Source organism: Benincasa hispida, chromosome 3 (assembly GCF_027475165.1).
Source record: "Benincasa hispida cultivar pf3 chromosome 3, pf3_genome.v1.1, whole genome shotgun sequence".
NCBI lineage: Eukaryota > Viridiplantae > Streptophyta > Magnoliopsida > Cucurbitales > Cucurbitaceae > Benincasa > Benincasa hispida.
This window is the reverse complement of record NC_143480.1, coordinates 28,729,551-28,750,094: the sequence shown is the minus strand read 5'-3', so window position 1 is coordinate 28,750,094 and position 20,544 is coordinate 28,729,551. Positions and strand designations below refer to the sequence as shown.

Here is a 20,544-nt window from a genome sequence, read left to right as displayed (position 1 = left end):
AGATAAATAAAATATTTTATCACAATATCTCCAAAATCTCCAAAGATTTTATTAAATTTATAAATCAATTAACTTTTCAAATTATGTTAATTTAGGCTTCAAAAACCAAAATTAAAGGCATCATATCCATCAATTTGATACAAATTAAATCCTTCCAAAAATTTAATCAATTTAACCACATGAAATTAATCATCTCTTTAATTTTTGTTTTTTAAGTTGATCCTAAAATCCAAAATCAAAAGGAATATTAGTTCGAATATCTAATCAATTAAATTCAATTTAACCAATAAAAGTTTTTCAATTTAACCCCAATTTTTCAAATGAAAGGAAAATTTAAACTCAATAATTTTATATAATAAACTTAAATTTTTCTAAAATTCGAGATGTTACAAAATACATCTTTGCAAATAAGTTATCAAATTATACGCATATTTCATTGTTACAATCTAATTTTTTCAAGTACATTGTATTATGGAGCTCAATCTGATGAAGATTTTACCTTTTTAGTACATCATATTCGTATAAGATTAGGTTTATCAAAAACTGACATTTTTGTTTCACGTATATATTTATGTGATTCAAAACGACATAGACCTTAGTTCTTTTTAGTACAAGATATTTGTAAGATTATAATTATAACATCTCGAATTTTAGAAAAATTTAAGTTAATTATCTAAAATTATTGAGTTTAAATTTCCCTTTCATTTGGAAAATTGGAATTAAATTGAAATAATTGAAAGAAATTTTATTGGTTAAATTGAATTTAATTGATTAGATATTCGAACTGATTATCTTGAAAATATTGAATTTTGCTTCCCTTTAATTTTGAATTTTAGGGTCAACTTAATAAAAAAAAAAATTAAGAGATAATTAATTTCATGTGGTTTTGAGATAATTTGAAAAGTTAATTGATTTATAGATTTAATAGAATCTTTGGAGATTTTGGAGATATTGTGATAAAATATTTTATTTATCTTTTAAAAATTTTAAAAAATAAAAGAATTGAGATTCTTTCGAAATTAAATGAGAGTGAAAAGAGACCAAAAATTGGGAGAAAGTCTGCGACAACTTCCACAAAATTGTTGATTTACGAAGTTTGAACCGTTGGATCGTGCTCAAATTTGGTCAGTTCGAGACTGAGTTTCATTTTGAACGGTTGCATCATTTTTTTAAGCTCTGGTTTGTTCGTAATTGCTGCTGAATAAAATATGTAAAACTAGAAATTTGCTTCTCTCTCACTCTCGCAAACCCTCCTCATACAAGACCCTCACTACCAGCCACTAGCCTAAACAATTTATTCCATCCAACAGCAACACCCGTTGCCTATCTATGGCAGCCACGAGCCGACGTGCCATCAACCACCACTTATCCGATCTTTGCTAGAATTTTGAGAAAAACCTTGGGTAAGACTTATTTTTCTTATAATTTAGGAGGTGAAATTCACCCATTTGATTTTGGGTTAAATTAGTAACCTCTCTTTGGTGTGAAACTTAGATTCAAGATTTGAAAGTTTTGAGGCATTGACATTAAGCTAGAGACCATTTTTTGTTTTGCAGAAAATTGGTAAAGATCAGGTAAGTTGTTGGTTTATTATTTTTTTGGACTGAGAATAGTAGTGGAAAAATTAAGTTATTGCTTTTGGATTTAATTCTTCATCAGATTGGCTAATTGAATCAAGTTTTGGAATTTGTCTTGGATCAAGCCACAACTTTGGTTTGATTCAAGTTTTCCAAATGTTTTAAGGAATTATTTGCGTGGACTTTTGTGACCAAGTTGAGGTAAGTGGTACTATTATCGGTGTCTTCATGTCAGACGGCCTAGATTAGATTTACAAAGTTAATTAATGGACTTTAGAAACATGATTTTGTCTTTGTGATATACTTGTTGCATGACAGTTATAAGTATTATAAGCATGTTCAAATTTCTAATCAGTATTAAAATTATGATAGGGCAGTTTATCGTCTCGCCTTGACGCATGTTTTATTTCAGATGATCGACGGGTCTAGTTTCATGTTTGATGGTGTGCCTACGAGCCGCTAGACATGCGTGAGTCGACAGGTTCACGTTCATGTTTAACGGTGTGCCTACGGGCCGTTAGACATGCGTGAGTCGACAGGTTCACGTTCATGTTATTTTCATATTTGACGGCGTGCTTACAGACCACTAGACATGCGTGAGTTGACAGGTTCACGTTCATGTTATTTTTCATATTTAACAGTATGCCTATGGGCCGCTAGACATGTGTGAGTTGACGGGTTTACATTCATGTTATTTTTCCATGTTTGACAGTGTGCCTACGGGCCGCTAGACATGCGTGAATCGACATGTTCACACTCATGTTATTTTTCATGTTTGACGGTATGTTTACGGGCCGCTAGACATACATGTCAAGGCAAGACAGTACGTCCTTTAGTTTCTTTTCATCATCTAAGACAGATGTAGTTGTTTGAACCACGGGCCCATCACTCTCTGCTCGTGGATGCATAACTTGATCCCGGTAATGGGATCTCTTACTTAGTATTTTATACTCAACCTTTCTTAATTTATGTTTTTCAGGTAATAATCGGAACGGACTGTCGGGTGACGAGAGGGATCTGTGATCGTGCCATATGGGACATGTAAATCGCTTCCGCTCAGTTTACGTTTTCAAGCTATTTAAAAGTTTTGATTTGAAACTCAATGTTGGTCAAAATTTTATTTGTTTAAGTTATTTTTTTTCATTATTTTAGGGGCCCCGAACAAAGGTTTTTCTTATTTGTTATTTATTTTGGAAAACTGTCTTTATTATTTTAATGAAATTTTATTTTCCTCAATGGTCAAAATGTTTTGAATGTAAATGTGTAATTATGAGTAAAGACCCTAGTACTCAAAAGATCGGGTCGTTACAACAATGATTTATTGTTAGTTTAGTTGTTACAAGGAAGTTGATAGGTATATTTCTTTTTAGTATAAAATTGTTAAGTTTGATAAAGAGTTAATTAACTGGTTTTAATACAATATATTTGTATAGAAAACTCATAAAAATTTAGTTGTTCTTTTAGTGTAAATTATTTGTGGCATGTTTTTCATCTAATTACTTTGTATTTTCGGAATGTTGGATCTTTTCACAAACCTAAATATCTATTTTAAAAATAAATATGATATTTTTTAAAATTTGGAGAGATTCGTGATTAATGTAGATTTAAGGAATATTTTCTAGCTTGTTTTTAAAATTAGGTGGTTAGATAATAAGATTTTGTTTTTAAATACCAAAAAAAAAATGTAGGGATCAAATAAGGGTATACTTGTCATTTACTTTAATAGTTTAAGTTACCATTAGAATTGTTGGGGTCTTTTGACCATGTTGGCCAATTTTTAAAAAATCCAATACGTTTTGGCCATTTATCCAAACAACACTTCTAATAAATTTTAATATTTAATCTTTTTGATCTTATAGTTTGAAATTTGCAACAAGCTTAGTGTCTATCGTGAAAATCACTTTTCATCTTTATTTTGTAACAATTGTATTTTTGTAATTTGTAAATGCATTGTAATGTTCATCCTTAAGTCGTAACTTCCAAAATATTAAGACTTAAAATATGTCATTTATACGTCTCTTATCTATCAAACAAAATATGGTTCATGACTAGAAAAAAAAAAAAACAAATTTATTAATAAGTCGCTCGATAATTATTTAATTTTTAATTTTTAAATTTCAAAAATTAAATCTATAAATACATCTTTCATCCTAAATTTTTTTTATTTATTATCTACTTATTACAAATAGTTTTAAAAACGAAGCATTTTCTTAATTTGTTTTTATTCTTAGAGTTGGACTAAGAATTCAATTCTTTAAATAAGATGCAAATTAACGTGAGAAATTGAGAAAAATTATATATAAAGCTTAAATAATTGATAAGAATTTTATTTTATGTATTTAGATTTGCTGATAGAATGTACAATTGCAATAAGAATAGATAAAAGCATTAATAGATATAGAATTTCATTCAATAAACTCAATCCATTTTTTGTTAATATAAAATATTCATACTATAGCATTAATATAACACAATAATGATTATATAAATTTTTAACATAATCAATGTTCAGAATAAGTTAAGCATGGTTTATGTTCATATTAGCGAATAATTTATAAATATATAAAAATGAAATATGAAATATGATTTCTGAATTTGTGTTGTCAAATGGCATACTGATCCATGTGTAAATCAAATCCTTCCACCGAAGGAGATTTTTGCTTTGTTTCAAAACAATCATTTTTGTACGTTTGGACAGTTCGATTTGATCAAACTTTTTCAAAACGAACAATTTGATAAAAAAATTCTCACAGCAAACGTACAGCCTTTTCCAAAACGATCAATCGAATGAAGCATACAAAACGTTTTATAACCACTCTCGGCGCTTAAAAATCACGGTCCCAAACTAATACACATGTCATTAAGTCAAAGGAGTTTTTAGCACATAAATAAACTGTGCAAAAATCTGCAATTGAAACTTCCAAGAACATACAGCATCAACGATGAAACTGAAACTTCCAACATACAGCATCAGGCATATCAAGATGTTTGTTTGAGCAACTATAGGTCAATTAAAAGAAGACACAATCCCCACACCGAACACAGCCGCAACATAATATTTTCATGAACTTTGATGTCATCTTTAACCTGAAAAAGAACATTCAAGAATGCATATGGGGAAGGGCTGGTGTTCGTGAGTTATATTATAAACTATAAAAAGGGAGCAAGTGAGCAGAGATACTTACCAGCAGAACGCACCGCCACTAGTACTCTCTCGAATGAGATCTCTCACTGCGCTTATATTCATGATTCAAATCACGAGACCTCTCTCTATCATGTGATTCAGAAGTGCCACGTTCATAAGGGTAATCATCCTCCATTCTATCATCATACTGATCATAACGATCTTGGTCACGATGGCCTTCTGAGTGATCATATTGCCCTCGACTTCGGTTATGTTCAAAGTGATCATAGTACTGGGGATCATGATCAGTATCTGGGTGTCTGTGCCCATGTTCAGGCTGATCATACCACCCACGACCATCCTCAGTTTCAGCACGATCAATATCCCTGTCCCTATCACCATGTCTATCCTTTTCATATTTTGATTCAATCCGATCATAATCGTCCCTATCATGGGAGCGACCACGATCAGGGTCTGGATATCCCCCTTCATGATCCCGATCCCGATCCCTCTCCTTATCTCTATCCCGATGACGATCCCGATCTCGATCTCTGTCACGATCATAGTCACGACCTCGATCCCTTCCTCGATCACGTGTTCTATCACGGTCATAGCCACGATCTCTCTCTCTATCCCTATCCCTATCTCTATCCCTAGTCCTATCACGATCTCTGTGATGCCTGTCCTCTCTGACGTCACGGTCCTTAGATCTCTCATGGGAACGTTCACGAGACTTCTCTCTATCTCTTTCTCGGTCTCTTCCCTTGTCATAAGACTTTTCCCTATCTCTGAAAACATTGAAGTGAAACCCAATTACATATCATCTTAGAATTAAAAATAAAATGAAGTTACCTTTGCTGAACTATTAATTGAAAGAAGCATAAATAGACCCACCAAGATGAAAAGAAAAATATATGGATCATACCGCTCTGCATGGCGATCTTCACGAGCCCTAGGCTCCTCTGATCTAGATGGTGCACCAGCCTGTTGTTGTTCCCTAAACAAATTACAGATGCTTTCAGCTTATGTAATATATTAAATTCAATCTCATATTTACAAATTTTCAGCAATCAACAAAAAATTAAAACTGCCGAAGACAAAAAAACATCAGATCAAGAATCATAAACACGCATTCATTTTTGTTTCATACTACTATAAATCATCAATATTTCTCAATAGCTTGCACTTGAAAGCGCAGGAGTTGTTGACATCATATTAACTACCTTCCAGAGTGCCTCTGGCTATTTTCTTCACCTCCCACTCTCGTAGTTCCAAGACCACCACCCAGCCGGCGGGGTCGCCAATTTGGTACTGTTCTACCTCGTTCTACATCCACTAGTACCCTCCTACCATCAATCTTCCTACCATCAGCTTGCTTATATGCGGCTGAGTAGTTTCAAATGGAGGTGACTAGATTAATTAGTTTCAAATAGAGAAATTAAACAAATAGAAAAGTGTTCAAAATACAAGTTAATTGAAACAAACCTTTCATATCTCTTTTGTGCATGTACTCAATGAAAGCGTAGCCTTTAGGTTTACCTGTCACTTTATCCGTAATCAATCGGACCTGCAAAACACAGAAAATTACAATACAAGAAGTCATATTGCAGAAGAAAAGTTAAATATCTCTATCCATTATACATTCTTGATTCTCCATAAAGATTTTCTTAGTTTATATCTAGATAAGTACTGAAAGAAAGTTCATTATAAGCTAATCCTATGGCACGGCAGACAGGCACTATGCCTAATTAGCCGTGCTCACCTTTAAATCATAGAGCTTCCATCGCGAGATGCATCTCCACCAGCTAGAGTCGGAAAAACTGAAGTATTTGTGGCCATTTTACCAGTTGTTGAACAGAACATACTAAACTCCCCTTACCAGGGAAATTATTTTTCAAATAATCAAAAAAGGTATATGTAATACAGGAAATACCAGGAAATCTTCTCAACGGCGAGATTTTTTGATGCCTCTAAAGCCAAAAGTAAAACTTTTAGCAGCAGAAAATCTATGCAGTACAAAATTCAAAGGAGAAAGAGATGCTAATACTCCCTATGTGTTTTACCCAGGGCAGGAAAATAGGGAAGTTGACAATCTCCTTTGTTGCTTCAATACAAAGGCCAAAAAGCAAAGTCAATCACTCCACTGCCCAACCTAAAATTTCCAGCTTTCAACGCATGGTGAAGTGCACCGTGTTTGGAATCAGAACCATAGAAATACTGATATCATGAATAATACTTGGCTGAATGTAGAATAACTGCCTCCTTACCAGGAATCTTGATGTATAGAATTTGACTAAGGAGTTTCCTATTAACATCATGCCTCAAGAATTCTCTAGCCCAACTAGATCTGGGCAAAGACACGGGCACTAAGAGGAAAATGAAATACACATGAAAGTCATGACTGCATACCAGCAGCTTTACCTGAGAGACTATTAGGAGCTTGAATTATCAATGATGAGTCCAGGGAGGTGTTTGGCGTTAATCTTTCTTCAAACTTGGTTGCACTATAAGGATCCAGTCAGGTAGCAATATGTATTACTCCCATAAAAACTTACCCAGAAATTTGACTACTTTAAAGGGGAAGAAAGTTGAAGGGGGGGGGAACAATTAAATGACCTGTTTGGCATGTCCATATGTAGTTTGGAAGGCCAGTGGAATTTTCTGATGGGTTAGTTAAAGAAAAAGCATGAACCATTTTATCGTCACTACAACAACACAAAACATTACAAGAAAATCTATTACCTGAGACAACCGATCCAAGAAAATCCATGTTTAGGTATGCCATTAGACCAATTCATGGTGGTTTAGAATGTATTATGGTATAGATTCTAGAAAATAATTTTAAAGGAAAATGGACCAAAAACAAGATAACTACCAAAAAAAATATTTCTGATTGTAAAAATAAAGCCTTTATTTGACCACATATAATATTAACCTCTTACCGAGCCCCATGAGGATGCTCAAATACCTACCCGCTTGATTGGCCCATAAGACTCGAACTCTCTTTTGATTCTGCTCTCAGTTGTCTCATAATTCTGCCAATGGGTAACAATGATTTTCAGTGAAAAATTAAACTTAAGTTAAAGAATCATGTACAGAACATTTTACACACCAGCCTAGCCACAAAGAGTGTTTTGTATGGATCTCCGGTAACATTTGGATCATCACGTTCAAGATCTGCACAAAAGTACATATGTAAGACACGTGACATTGACAAACTTTTACCTACAAACTCAAGGTAAGAACTGAAGAGATGTATCACATTTTGGCAGCTCCTCAGCAGCTTTCTCTGCACCCTTTTCAATTCTGAGCAAGTGAATTCTGGCCCTCCTTTCTGCCTGAAAAGTTAAGATTTCAGGTTGCTCAGAATCTCAAGTGGTAACTTCTCAATTCCCATGCCTTTATACACAATTCACTATCATTTTACAAATCCAGCCTTCAGAAACTAGTAAAGATCATTTGGAATGATAGGAACTTTTACTGCTAACGTGCAACATAGACCGACAAAGATAACACCTTATCTAGGAGGCAGCACAGAAGTTATTTTCAAAATTTGTTTCTTGTATTTTAGTAACAAAAGTTCAGTTAAACCATACTTGATTTAATATTTTTTATGTTTAAAACAGTTTTAGCCACACTTCAACAATCATGGGAAAATGAATTGTTACATGCTCTCCTTAAAATTTACAAGCTACGTAATTAAAATGCCTCAAACTATGTTTAAAAACAAACCATATTGCTCAGCAAGCTGCCAAACAGCCTCTAAGTTATAACAATACGTAATGCTCACTTTCCCTATAATATGCAGGGAAGGAGGGTACAAACTCTTCGAAATTCAATCATAGAAGGGTTGGGAACGTAGTTCAGACAATCATCAAGAAGTAAATTATCTTACCGGAGTTTCACCCTTTTGAACAGGGGGTGCATATTCCGGATCATCAGGTTCTGCAAAACTACTCACAAACTGGGCCATCCCTTCAAAACAAAATGAGAAACAATTATCCCTCGGCAATAACAATAAAGTAATAAACTCATAAAAAATAAATAAATAGCATACAACTTTTGAAAAGTACTAAAAACCTGTTAATGGTGGACATTTTCTTTTCTCCGGTGGAGGTTTGAACTCCAAAGGCGGTCGGGGCTCAAAGAGCTTCAGGAGATTGGCCGTAAGACCAGTGGGATGACTCTGCCCAATCTGCACGAGAAGGAAAATTAAGAACCCGATACATTCCACAATCGAATTTTCTACAAACCCATATAGCTTCTTTGAAAACCATAATCTGAAATTTCGACCCTCAACGATAATATTAAGTCGTCGCATCACACAATTTTTTCCTTTTAACGAGAAACGAGACATTTCATTGACAAGACGCTGTTAACAGTCGTATGAGTCATTCGACGGAGAGAACTTAATTTATTATCTCTAACCAAGAAAACGAAAATCAATCATTATGAATACGCAATAATCATTACAACAACATATATGCACAATTTTGCCACACAAAAAGAACAAATCTGCATCTCTTCTAATTAACGAATGCGAAACGACTTCTCGAACCCTAGCTAACTTCAATCAAACAAAAAACATAGAACAATCGAAGGCTTCTACAGAAATCATAATAATAATAGAAAAAATTCCACCTACCAGTTTGAGTTGAAGGACATTGGCACGATTCTGGGCCTTAGTACGAGCCTGAACCGCCGCGTTTTGGTTTCGCATGAAGGCATCATTGTAATCCCCCATGGTAGCGCAGTATCGTCCCTCAGACTAATTCGATTACAAGTAATTGATACAAGAAATCAAATGGAGTGGAGAGATAACATTGGTGAGTGCTCTTTGCTCGGATCTAATTCGTACAGTCGGGTCGAAACGGAGGAAACTGGAGGAGGCGGCAGCCAAAAGGCGGAAAAGGTTTCACGTTTTATCGACGCTATTTATATACAGACTATTCTGCTAGGTCGGATTCTCCTTGGGCCAAAATTACAGACAACTTCACTAATTATTCTCTTTAATTTCTTTTTTATTTTGGGGAAACCTATAAAATTTATAACCCTGAAATGTTAGGCTGCCCTATCAAAATATTAAACAAATAATGATATTATTATAAATATGTTAAATTAGGTGTAATGTGTCCATTATTAGTGTCTATTGATCATGTATCACTTATTCATTATTCCATATGTTATTAATGTGTCTTAAAATTACACAATATTAATGTTCATGTAATCCACCTCTTTGTGAGTCTTGAAAGATACACATATTAGTGACCAATCCAAAAAGATTGGAGAAATGGGAGAAATTCATTTTTTGTTATTTTATTTACTTTTTGTTATTTATTTATTTTATTATATATTGTTGTTATATTATATTTTCTCCATATTTGTGTTCTCGTTATGCATCATTGTGCTTCTCAAACTCACAACATATTATCAGCACGAGCTTCTACCATTTTCCTCTCTAAAGGTAAGTTCTAAAGGTATGTCGATTTTTTCCTCTTTGTTATAATTAATATATTTAACATTATTTTGCATATTTAATATCTATTAGATTTCTAATATAAATACAATATTTTATGATAGTGTTGCCATGACAAATCTAAAAAAATTAGAATTTTTGCCCTTGATATTAACGCCAGTAATTGTTTGTCATGTGTACTTGATGGCGAAATCCAGATGGATGCTATGAATCTATTAAAGAAGAAAATACAACATCCAATTAGGACAAAACAAACGCTATGATTTTCCTTCGTTATCATCTCCACGATGGATTGAAAATGGAGTATCTTATAATAAAATATCCCAATATCTTGTGAAAATTTTGGAAAGACATGTATGATCATAAAAAAAAAAAAAAAAAAACAGTTATTTTTTCTAAAGTTCGTTATGAGTGGATGCACTCGAGGCTGCAAGATTTCAAATCAGTAAGTGATTACAACTTTGCATTATTTAAAATCAGTTTGAAACTATTGTTATGTAGAGAGAAAATTACTGATGATGATATGTTAAAGAAGACATTTTCTACGTTTCATGTCTCAAATATACTCCTGCGGCAGCAATATCGAGAGAAAGGTTTTAAACAATATTCTGAACTAATTTCATATCTTTTCGTGAACGAACAAAATAACAAGTTATTAATGAAAAATCATGAATCTCAACCAATTGGAACAACTCCATTCCTTGAAGTGAATGCTGTGAATTTTAATCATAATCGTGGTTGTGGTCGAGGTTGTGACCATGGCAGATGAAGAAATAACTATTATTTTCATGGTGGTCATTCTAATCATTCAAATTTCAAAAGAACCACACAAAATGATGATCACAAAGGAAAAGCTCCACGAGATAAGAGTTCAAAAAGTGTTGAAAATAAATCTTCCAATGTCGAATGACTGGGCATTGGCCATGTACCTGACGTACGTCAAAACACTTAGTCAATCTCTATCAAGCATTCCTAAAAGAAAGAGAGAAAAATGTGGAAGCAAATTTTGCATACCAAAATAATGATTATTTGACCCATCACATATGAAAAATTTGGATGTGGCGGACTTCTTTGAATCTCCATAATAGAAAATCGAAAGAAGGTGGAACATCAAGTGTTTCTGTTGATTTTGAAAATATTTAGACTTAATGTTGTTTTTTTATTTATCTCCATGTTTTTTTTCCCGCTTAGTAGATGTTAACCTTTGTAAATTCCAAACATTATTTTTCTTATTGTAATTATCTTCTTTTAATGAAAAGACCTAGATCATTTTCATATGTTGGTTGACAAAAAAATGAGTAAAGAAGATCTATGTCTAGCAGATAGTACAACTATACATACAATACTTACAAGTAGAAAATATTTTTTCAAACTGACAATGCTAGAAGTAGGGGTAGAAATGGTTCAGTTCGGTTTGGTTTGATGGTCAAATCAAACCGAACTGGATTTTCTAATATGTGAAACCGAACTGAACCGATTTATTTGTTCAAATCGAATCGATGTGGTTCGGTTTCAAATTCGATTTTGGCATTTTTAAAAAATCTATGTTTAATTTTTTTTTTATTAAAAAACGGTTCGGTTCGATTCGATTCGATTCGATTTTAAATTTGGTTTTGTTCTTTAAATTAAAAATGGTTCGATTTTAAATTCGGTTTTACTCTTAAATATATATATTAGTTAAAAACAGTTTGCTTCGGTTTCAAATTTAGTTTTTGAAATTGAAACTGAACTGAACCAAATTAATTCGATTTCTAAATTTCTTCAAATCGGACCGAACCACATTTTTCGGTTTCATTGAGTTTTCGATTCAGTTCGGTTCAATTTTTAGGAACGGGTTCAGTTTTTGCAGTTTGAATGGCCACCCCTAGTTGGAAGTAAAGGTCAATACAATATCAGGTTCTGCAAACCTAATTGAAGGGTTTGGAAAAGTAAATATTATTTTACCTAGAGGAACATAATTTACAATTGGCAATATATCTTCTAGTCAATCAAAGAGAAATCTACTTGGTTTTAAATATATATGTTGCAATGGTTATCATATTGAAATTGATATAAAGAATAATATGGAGTATCTTTACATCATATTACTTAGTTTTAAAGATATATGTTGCAATGATTATCATATTGAGACCGATAGAAAGAATAATATGGAGTATCTTTATATCGTATCTACTGTCTCATATGAAAAACGTATACTGAAAAAATTGTTTGCTTTATCTTTTGGATTATATTATACTCATATATGAGTAATTGAAACATGTGCGACAATGAACCTGAAGTTAATGAATCTAGACATATTTACAATTTGGCATGACATATTAGGTCATCCAAGGTCTGTAATGATGAGAAGAATTATTGAGAATTCAAATAGACGTCCATTGAAGAGCCAGAAGATTCTTCAATATAATGAATTATCATGTGATGCTTGCTCTCAAGGCAAATTAATTATTAGACCATCACAGTCAAAATAGCAACTGAATCACCTGCATTTTTAGAACGAATTCATGGTGATATATGTGTATCTATTAACCCACTAAGTGGACCATTTAGATATTTTATGATATTAATGGACGCATCCAACAAATGGATTTACATGTGCTTATTATCAAGTCGAAATCTAGCTTTTGTAAGATTACTTGCTCAAATAATTTAGTTAAGAGCACAATTTCTTGATTATACAATTAAGACCATTCGTCTTGATAATGCTGATAAATTTACAACCCAAGCTTTTGATAATTATTGTATATCAATTTGGATAACTGTTGAACATCTTGTGGCTCATGTCATATACAAAATGGTTTGGCATAATCATTTATAAAACGTTTGCAGTTAATTGCTAGATCATTGCTTATAAGAGCTAAACTGCCTACATTTATATGGGGACATGCTATTTTGCATGCATCATCACTTGTACGCATTAGGCCATCTTATCATAAGTACTCACCATTACAATTAGCTTATGGTCATGAGCCAAATATTTTCCATTTGAGAATTTTTTTGTACAATATATGTTCTAATTGCTCCACCACAACGTACTAAGATAGGTCCTCAAATGAGGTTAGGAATATATATTGGATATGATTCCTCATCAATTATCAAATATCTTGAACCCTTGATGGGTGACGTATTCACTGTCGATTTGCTATTGTCATTTTAATGAGACGAATTTTCCAATATTGGGGGGAGGAATTAAGAAGTTGGAAAACCAATTGAAGGAACTCTTATCAAAGAGTACCTCTGAGCGGAAGCAAGATCGTTCTAAACTCATTGTGACAGAATTACTGCATTCACAATCAAACAGACTTGCATTAATAATAAATTACAGGCATGTTTTGAAACTTAAACAACAAAAAGAACAAGATACGTATCAGTTGAAGAACCCTTCATCATAGAAATCTCATTCTCGTCCAACAGACTACACCTCTCACTCTTGTTGAGATTATCCAAATCAATCGTCCACCAAATCATGGTGTCGTCTGTCGTCTACCCACGAATAGACTCCTCACGAACAAGGCAGCAAGGGAAGACTTCACCACTCAAAACCCTCGATATTCTTAAAGTGAGAATCCAGAAGGTGTGGGCTCTGTTGGATTTGGTAGAGGGAAGGAGGAAAGAATGATCATTTACCACGACTAAGCAAGTGGGAGTCGGGTGTCTATCGTATAGACGGATGCTTGATCGTTTAGGTAAAGGTGGATGATCGTGAGGTAAAAGGGGCAAGATCGTATAGACGATCGTTTAATAAAACACTCAGGCGCGCAATCGCTTAGAAAACGCTAGACGATCGTTTAGTAAATTCTATGTGATCGTTCAGAAAAAGGCGCGCGTGTACACGATCGTTTAGTAAATGTTGAGCTGTTGTGTATGCTCTCGGTTTGCTGTGCGATAGGCAGTATACATAATTTGGTGAGCGAATGTCTCATTCTTTGCAAAATGAAAACAATTTTCATTTTATCCTTTAGTTACGAAAATTAAATGCAACCTCCCACTATCTCATTAAATTACGAAGAAAAAGTCGGCACAATTATCCCATAATTGTTAAATAAAAAAAAATATAATCTTATTATATTTATAACCTATGGTTTAATATCACATCATATGCAATACATTAACCATAACCCTTTTCTCATCCACTAGATATAAATCATATTTATATCCTTTTCTTCCAATTAATGTATCTCATATATCATATATAATTGACCAGTTCAATCATATCATATATAATCAAACTCTCTCTTATCAATTTAAACACTTTAAATTTACCCAAAAACTTATTCTCAAATTGAATCCATTGAGCTACCAAGGGGACTTAATGGACCTATGGCTCGAAGCTTCAACGGTACGTGAATATCTCATTAAACTCTTTAGCTGAGATCCACCATCCGTTAACTGCCAGGCATTCCACTAAAGACCGATAACTGCACTTTTCTCATTGCGGATGTATTTCTTTGTCCATCGGATATAATCAATCAACAGTACGATAACCCTTCACAAATGCTCGTAAGTACAATTGGGCCAATTTATCGTTTTGCCCCTGTAGTTACATCTAACTCCTTAGTTACCACTGATCCCTCTAATGAACAATACAACATAGTCCCACTATGTGTGGATACCTCTCGGGCCATGAGAAAGTGTGTGGTGCCACATCGTTCAAGCCCCGGAATCAGCCCTTAAGGGAGCAATCTATCTATTTACCCCTGCTTTGGGGAAGGGGTGAATTCCATATTGTATAGTTGAGTTCCTAGCTCCCAAATCAGACGAATCCCCAAGTGATAGGTTTGAGTTGGCGATCTGGCCACTCGCACCCATGCAAATCAAAGAACCACCCTTAAAGGTAGGAGTTCCTAACTCACTCAGGATTGAGGTCATGTTACCTATAGTCATCCTAGTGAAGTGAAGTCTCTGTCATGAACGATGTGGTCCGGTCTTATACAAACTCCTTTGTATAGGATGCCCCCACTCGCATGTCTCCACATGAATGATCAAGATCATACCATCTGTAGCAAGTCACAACACTTGTAACTATTCTACAAAGCGAGCCACATCCGTAGTTTACCATAATAAGGTTTCCCTCCTATATCCATATACTACAGACCATTTTGATTATCACTTAAGGCATGATCCACCTGTATGTCTCCACATACATACCTAAGTTACAAACGACAACCAAGGATCTTAGTTTATTGGTTTGTCGTAAAGCAATTAAAACATCTAATGTTCCATAGACAAAAGTGAAGAAAATATCATATATATTATATCACAAACGTTTGTTCAAAACTGTGTTTACAAACTACATGACCCAACGAGAGTTTAGGGCATCATCCCCAACAATCCCACTTGTTCTAAAGCGAGTGGGTGTACAAACGAATAGTACAAAACAATAAACAAGGGCACTAAGGCCCAATACAAAATATCTCCCACTTGCCTTAGTCTAGCTGCAGGTGGTCCCGTAGACCCATGCTCTGAAGGTGACCCTAAAAAACTATAGCCGTGAGAGCCTTCGAAAACGGGTCAGCAACGTTGTGCTCCAAAGCGATTTTCGTAACTTTCACGTCCCCTCGATGCACTATCTCGTAGATGAAATGATACTTCCGCTCTATATATTTGTCGCGCTTATGACTCCTGGGCTCCTTGAAGTTCGCCACAACACCACATTGTCACAATAGAGGGTGATGAGCCTAGACATGTCTGGAAAAACTTCCAGATATGTCAGGAACTTCCTAAGTCAAACGACCTTCTTAGCAGCTTCACAAATCGCTATGTACTCGGCCTCCATCGTGGAGTCGGCGATGCACCCCTGCTTAGTGCTTTGCTCCACTACTGCTCCTCCGTTAAGAGTACAAACTGACCCTGAAGTGGACTTCCTAGAGTCCTATCAGTCTGAAAGTCAAAATCCATGTATTCAATAAGGATCAAATCCCTAGTTCCATACACGAGCATGTAGTCCCTCATTCTCCGAAGATACTTGAGGATATTCTTGACTACGGTTCAGTGACCCTTTATTGAATTAGACTGATATCTACTGACTATGCCCACAACAAAGAAAATGTCTAGTCGAGTACAGAGCATCGCATACATCAAACTGCCAACGATAGATGCATATGGGACCTGTCTCATTTCCTCAACCTCTTGAGGTGTCTTAGGACACATTTCCTTAGACAAAGTAACTCCATGCCTGAATGGCAGTAGGCCCCTTTTGGAGTTTTGCATCGAGTACTTGAGCAACATCTTGTCAATGTATAATGCCTAAGAATACGCTAGCACTTTGTTCTTGCGATCTCGAAAATCTGTATACCAAGAACAAACTGAGCCTCTCCCAAATCTTTCATTTAGAATTGGGTCGTTAGCCAATTCTTAACTGCAGTTAGTAGTCCTACATCATTCCCAATGAGTAGGATATTGTCTACATACAACACTAGGAAAACTATTGAATTGTTGATGATCTTATTGTAAACACAAGACTCATCAACATTTTGGTCAAAATCGTATGATTTAATTGCAGTATCAAATCAAATATTTCAAGATCGAGACGCCTGTTTCAGCTCATAAATGGACCATTCAGTTTGCAAACTTTTTGCTCTTGACCTTGGGCAATGAATCCTTCGGGCTGCATCATATAAATGATCTCCTCAAGATCGCCATTCAGAAAGGTAGTCTTGACGTCCATTTGCCAAATCTCATAATCATAATAAGCGGCAATAGACAGGAGGGTGCGGATCGACTTCAACATGGAAACAAGTGAGAAAGTCTCCTCATAGTCGACTCCCTCCATTTGGGTATAACCCTTTACCATAAGTCGAGCCTTGAAAGTTTGCACCTTCCCATCGGCACCCCATTTCCTCTTGTAGATCCATTTGCAACCTATAGGTCTGACCCCATTAGGCTGATCTACAAGATCCCACACTGAGTTGAAGTACATCGACTCTATCTCGAGATCCATGGCTTTGACCCATTCATCCCGGTTAACATCCTTCATTGCTTTCTGATAAGACAATGGATCCTCAACATTGCCATCGGCTACCATAGCTAGGATTTCTATGAAACTCAAATAGCGAACAGGTGGGTTCGCAACCCTCTCACTGCATCGAGGTTCCCTCAACTCTTGAGGTGGAACCAATCTATCAGATGAACTATCATCAATAACTCTTGTTGATGAAGTAGGCCCTTCAACAACTCTTGTTGAAGTTTCAGTAGTTTCGTTGGAAAACTCATGTAACATGATCTTATTACATAGACTGTGCTCCCTAATATGATCTTCCTCTAGAAAAGTAGCATTCGTAGAAACAAACACTCCGTTTTCCGTTGGATCATAAAAGTAACCCCCTCGTGTACCTTTGGGGTAGCCAACAAAGAGGCACAACTTCGACCGTGGTTCCAATTTCTTTGGATTGGCCTCAAGCACATGTGCTGAGCAACCCCATATGCGGAAGTGACGTAAACTAGCTTTACGCCCGTTCCACAACTCCAAAGGTGTTTACGTAACACTCTTGGAAGGAACACAATTGAGTATTTATACTCCAGTCTCTAACCCCAAAACGAGTTCGGTAAGGAAGCGTAACTCATCATCGATCGAACCATGTCCAACAAGGTTTTGTTTCTCCTCTCCGCTCCACTATTCTACTGAGGTGTACCCGACATTGAGAGTTGGAAAACAATTTTATGTTCTATCAAATAGTCTTGGAACCCCGAATCCAAAAACTCTACACCTCGATCCGATCGAAGTGTCTTAATGTATCCATCCAATGCATTTTCAACTTTAGCCTTGAGCTCTCTGTGTTGGATTTTATGTCCTAAAACTCGTAGTTTGTAAATTAATAAACATATTTTGTTTTGTTTTTCGATAAAGTTGTTATTGAAATTGTAACCTAAATCCAATAAACTAAAATCCTTGGCTATAACATGAATACTCGAACTATATGTAGAGACATATCATAGGATCAAGTTCAAGTATATAGCCAAAACTGTCCATAGTATAAGGATAGGGTTGGGTACCTTATCTTGGGGACACTATGGACGCGACCCACTTTGTATTAAGTACAAACGATGAGATCCTAAATCGTTCGTGTAGAGACATGTGAGTGGGGGCGTCCTATGCAATGAGTTTGCATAAGACAAGACCGCAAAATTAGTCACTTTCTCTTTATAACGCCGTTTACTGAAGAAACTGACTATTTCACAAGATGACCTAGGTAACTAAATCTTAATCCTGAGCTAACTACGAACTTCTATTTGTACGAGATTATCCCTTGATCTGCATGGGTGAGAGTGGCCAGACATCGCCGACTCAACAAGCCTACCATTTTGGGGATAAGATCGGATAGATAGCTAGGGACATAGTCTCGCAAGACAGAATTTTCTCCTACCCATTTCAGCGATAGTAAAAAGGTTGTTCCCTTAAGTACTAACTTCAGGACTTGAACAAGGGGTCCCACTCTCTCCTTGGCCCGATAGGGACTTAGGTTTGATGGTTGGACCACAAACCGATTGTTCATTAGAGAATTAGTGGAACTTAAGGAACAAGAAGTACTATAGGAGTAAAACAGACATTTGACCCGGCTATAGTTACGAATATCATGTGAAGGATCGACTTACTGAACATGGTTATATCAAGTGGATGGAAATATATCTACGGTGAGGGGAGTGTAGCTACTGGGCTATAGTGGAGTGTCCCAGTAATTAACGAATGTTGGTTAGCTTGGTTAATGAGATTAGTCGGTTAACCTCGAATCGTTGGAGCCCATGATCTGTAGGTCTATTAGGTCCCCTACTAGCTCATATCAGAATAAAGCCTAGAACAATTAGATAGGAAACTTTGAATCGTTCAAAATCGGGAAAGGGTATTATCGTCAATTGTGTTTGACACAATAATTTAATTATGAATAAATTATTAAATGAGAGATAATGTATTTAAAAGTGTTTTAAATACTATATACATGAATAAGGATTCATATATAATGGATTGCACAATGTTAGAATGATTAATTGGATTAATCATATGAAATTAATTAGAAAAGTTTCAAATTAATTACCAAAAATTAATTTCAATTTAGAATTGAAATTAAAATTAAAATGCAAGCTAAAATCAAATTTTGGATCAAGGATAATGGATTTTGTTGGAATCCCACTTATGCATGGTGATTCAAAGTGGAAAAACAACTCATCCATGCACTCTTGCATGTAATGTTACATGAACACCTAGAATCCACTATTGCTTGCATCTCCACCATGTGTCTTGCATCTTAAGGCTTCTTGATGCATGGATTCACTCTATAAGTAGAGGTAGAATCAGATTGAGAGCTGAACATAACCATTTCCATACTGTTATGCTGCTGGAATTTGGTCTCAAACTCACCTACCTTCATATATCTCTAGAGCTTGAACCTTCAAGCATTCCCTTCACATTCCTATCTCTATAGACTCCCACAAGTCGTTCTTGGCCCGGAGAATAGTAGGGAAGACACTATAGGTGGTTCACACACCGTTTATGAGCAAAGGAATCAAAGGGAGTTGCTGAATTGGTCTCCAAAAAGGTTGGTACAAATTCTGCTCTCTGTTTACGGTATTTGGACATCATGCTTTCATTTTCTAAAATTGATGTAGTTAAGTGCCTTCGATCCTAAAATTGTTTCCACATGTGTTATATGGACACCTTCACTCTGAACTTTTCAAAGGATTCGGACTTCCGTTGCATCAAATAAACATACTCATACCTAGAGTAATCATCAGTAAAGGTGATGAAATACTCATAGCCTCCCTTGGTTTGCACATTCATCGGACCACAAAGGTCAGAATGCACTAACTCTAGAGGCTCTTTGGCTTGAGAACCTTTTCGAGTAAAAGGTCTTTTAGTCATCTTACCTTCAAGGCAAGATTCACACATCGGTAAAGAATTTTCCTCTAACTCATTTAGAAGGTCATTCTTCACCAACCTCTCAATCCTACTGAGATTGATGTGCCCTAATCGAAGGTGCCAAAGTCGGGCATTTTCTTTTGGAGAAACCTGTTGACGTTTATTTTGAGTTAAGTCGGTTTTAAACATCTTTATGTTATGGAGAGAACTCGTTGCTAGCGGTCTTAGAACATACAAGTTATTTTCCAGATATGTTGTACAGATTTCAACTCATCTTTATGAATAAACATTTTATTCAACTGAAATTCAAGAGTATATTTACACTGTAACAAGTACTTTACAGAAATTAAGTTCCTACAAATACATCATGTAAAAATAGAAATTTCTTCTTTAAAGTCAATTGGACTCCCCCTACTACTACAGCTGAGACGACGTCCCCGGTGCCTACTCGCATATTCATTTCACCAGCATCTAGCTACCGCGAGGATCTAATCCCCTGAAAGGAAGAACAAACATG

The 20,544-nt window shown here is 35.3% G+C and overlaps 1 protein-coding gene across 2 annotated transcripts; it reads right to left on the bottom strand.

The window, feature by feature from the left end:
• Positions 1 to 4,365: 4,365 nt before the first annotated feature.
• On the bottom strand, positions 4,366 to 9,721 carry U1-70K (U1 small nuclear ribonucleoprotein-70K). Of its 2 annotated transcripts, none has more exons than XM_090312477.1 (11): positions 9,347 to 9,721; positions 8,782 to 8,896; positions 8,597 to 8,676; positions 7,964 to 8,039; positions 7,814 to 7,878; positions 7,674 to 7,736; positions 6,187 to 6,268; positions 5,925 to 6,087; positions 5,627 to 5,698; positions 4,763 to 5,489; positions 4,366 to 4,701 (listed from the first exon to the last, which is right to left on the bottom strand). In XM_090312477.1, the coding sequence occupies exons 1-10, from the start codon at positions 9,443 to 9,445 to the stop codon at positions 4,781 to 4,783; spliced, it is 1,524 nt and encodes a 507-aa protein (XP_090168603.1). In that variant the 5' UTR covers positions 9,446 to 9,721; the 3' UTR covers positions 4,366 to 4,701; positions 4,763 to 4,780. The 2 variants fall into 2 exon arrangements, with proteins under 2 accessions (XP_090168603.1, XP_038881482.2); XM_039025554.2 differs by having other exon boundaries at positions 4,366 to 4,664.
• Between the last annotated feature and the right edge of the window lie 10,823 nt (positions 9,722 to 20,544).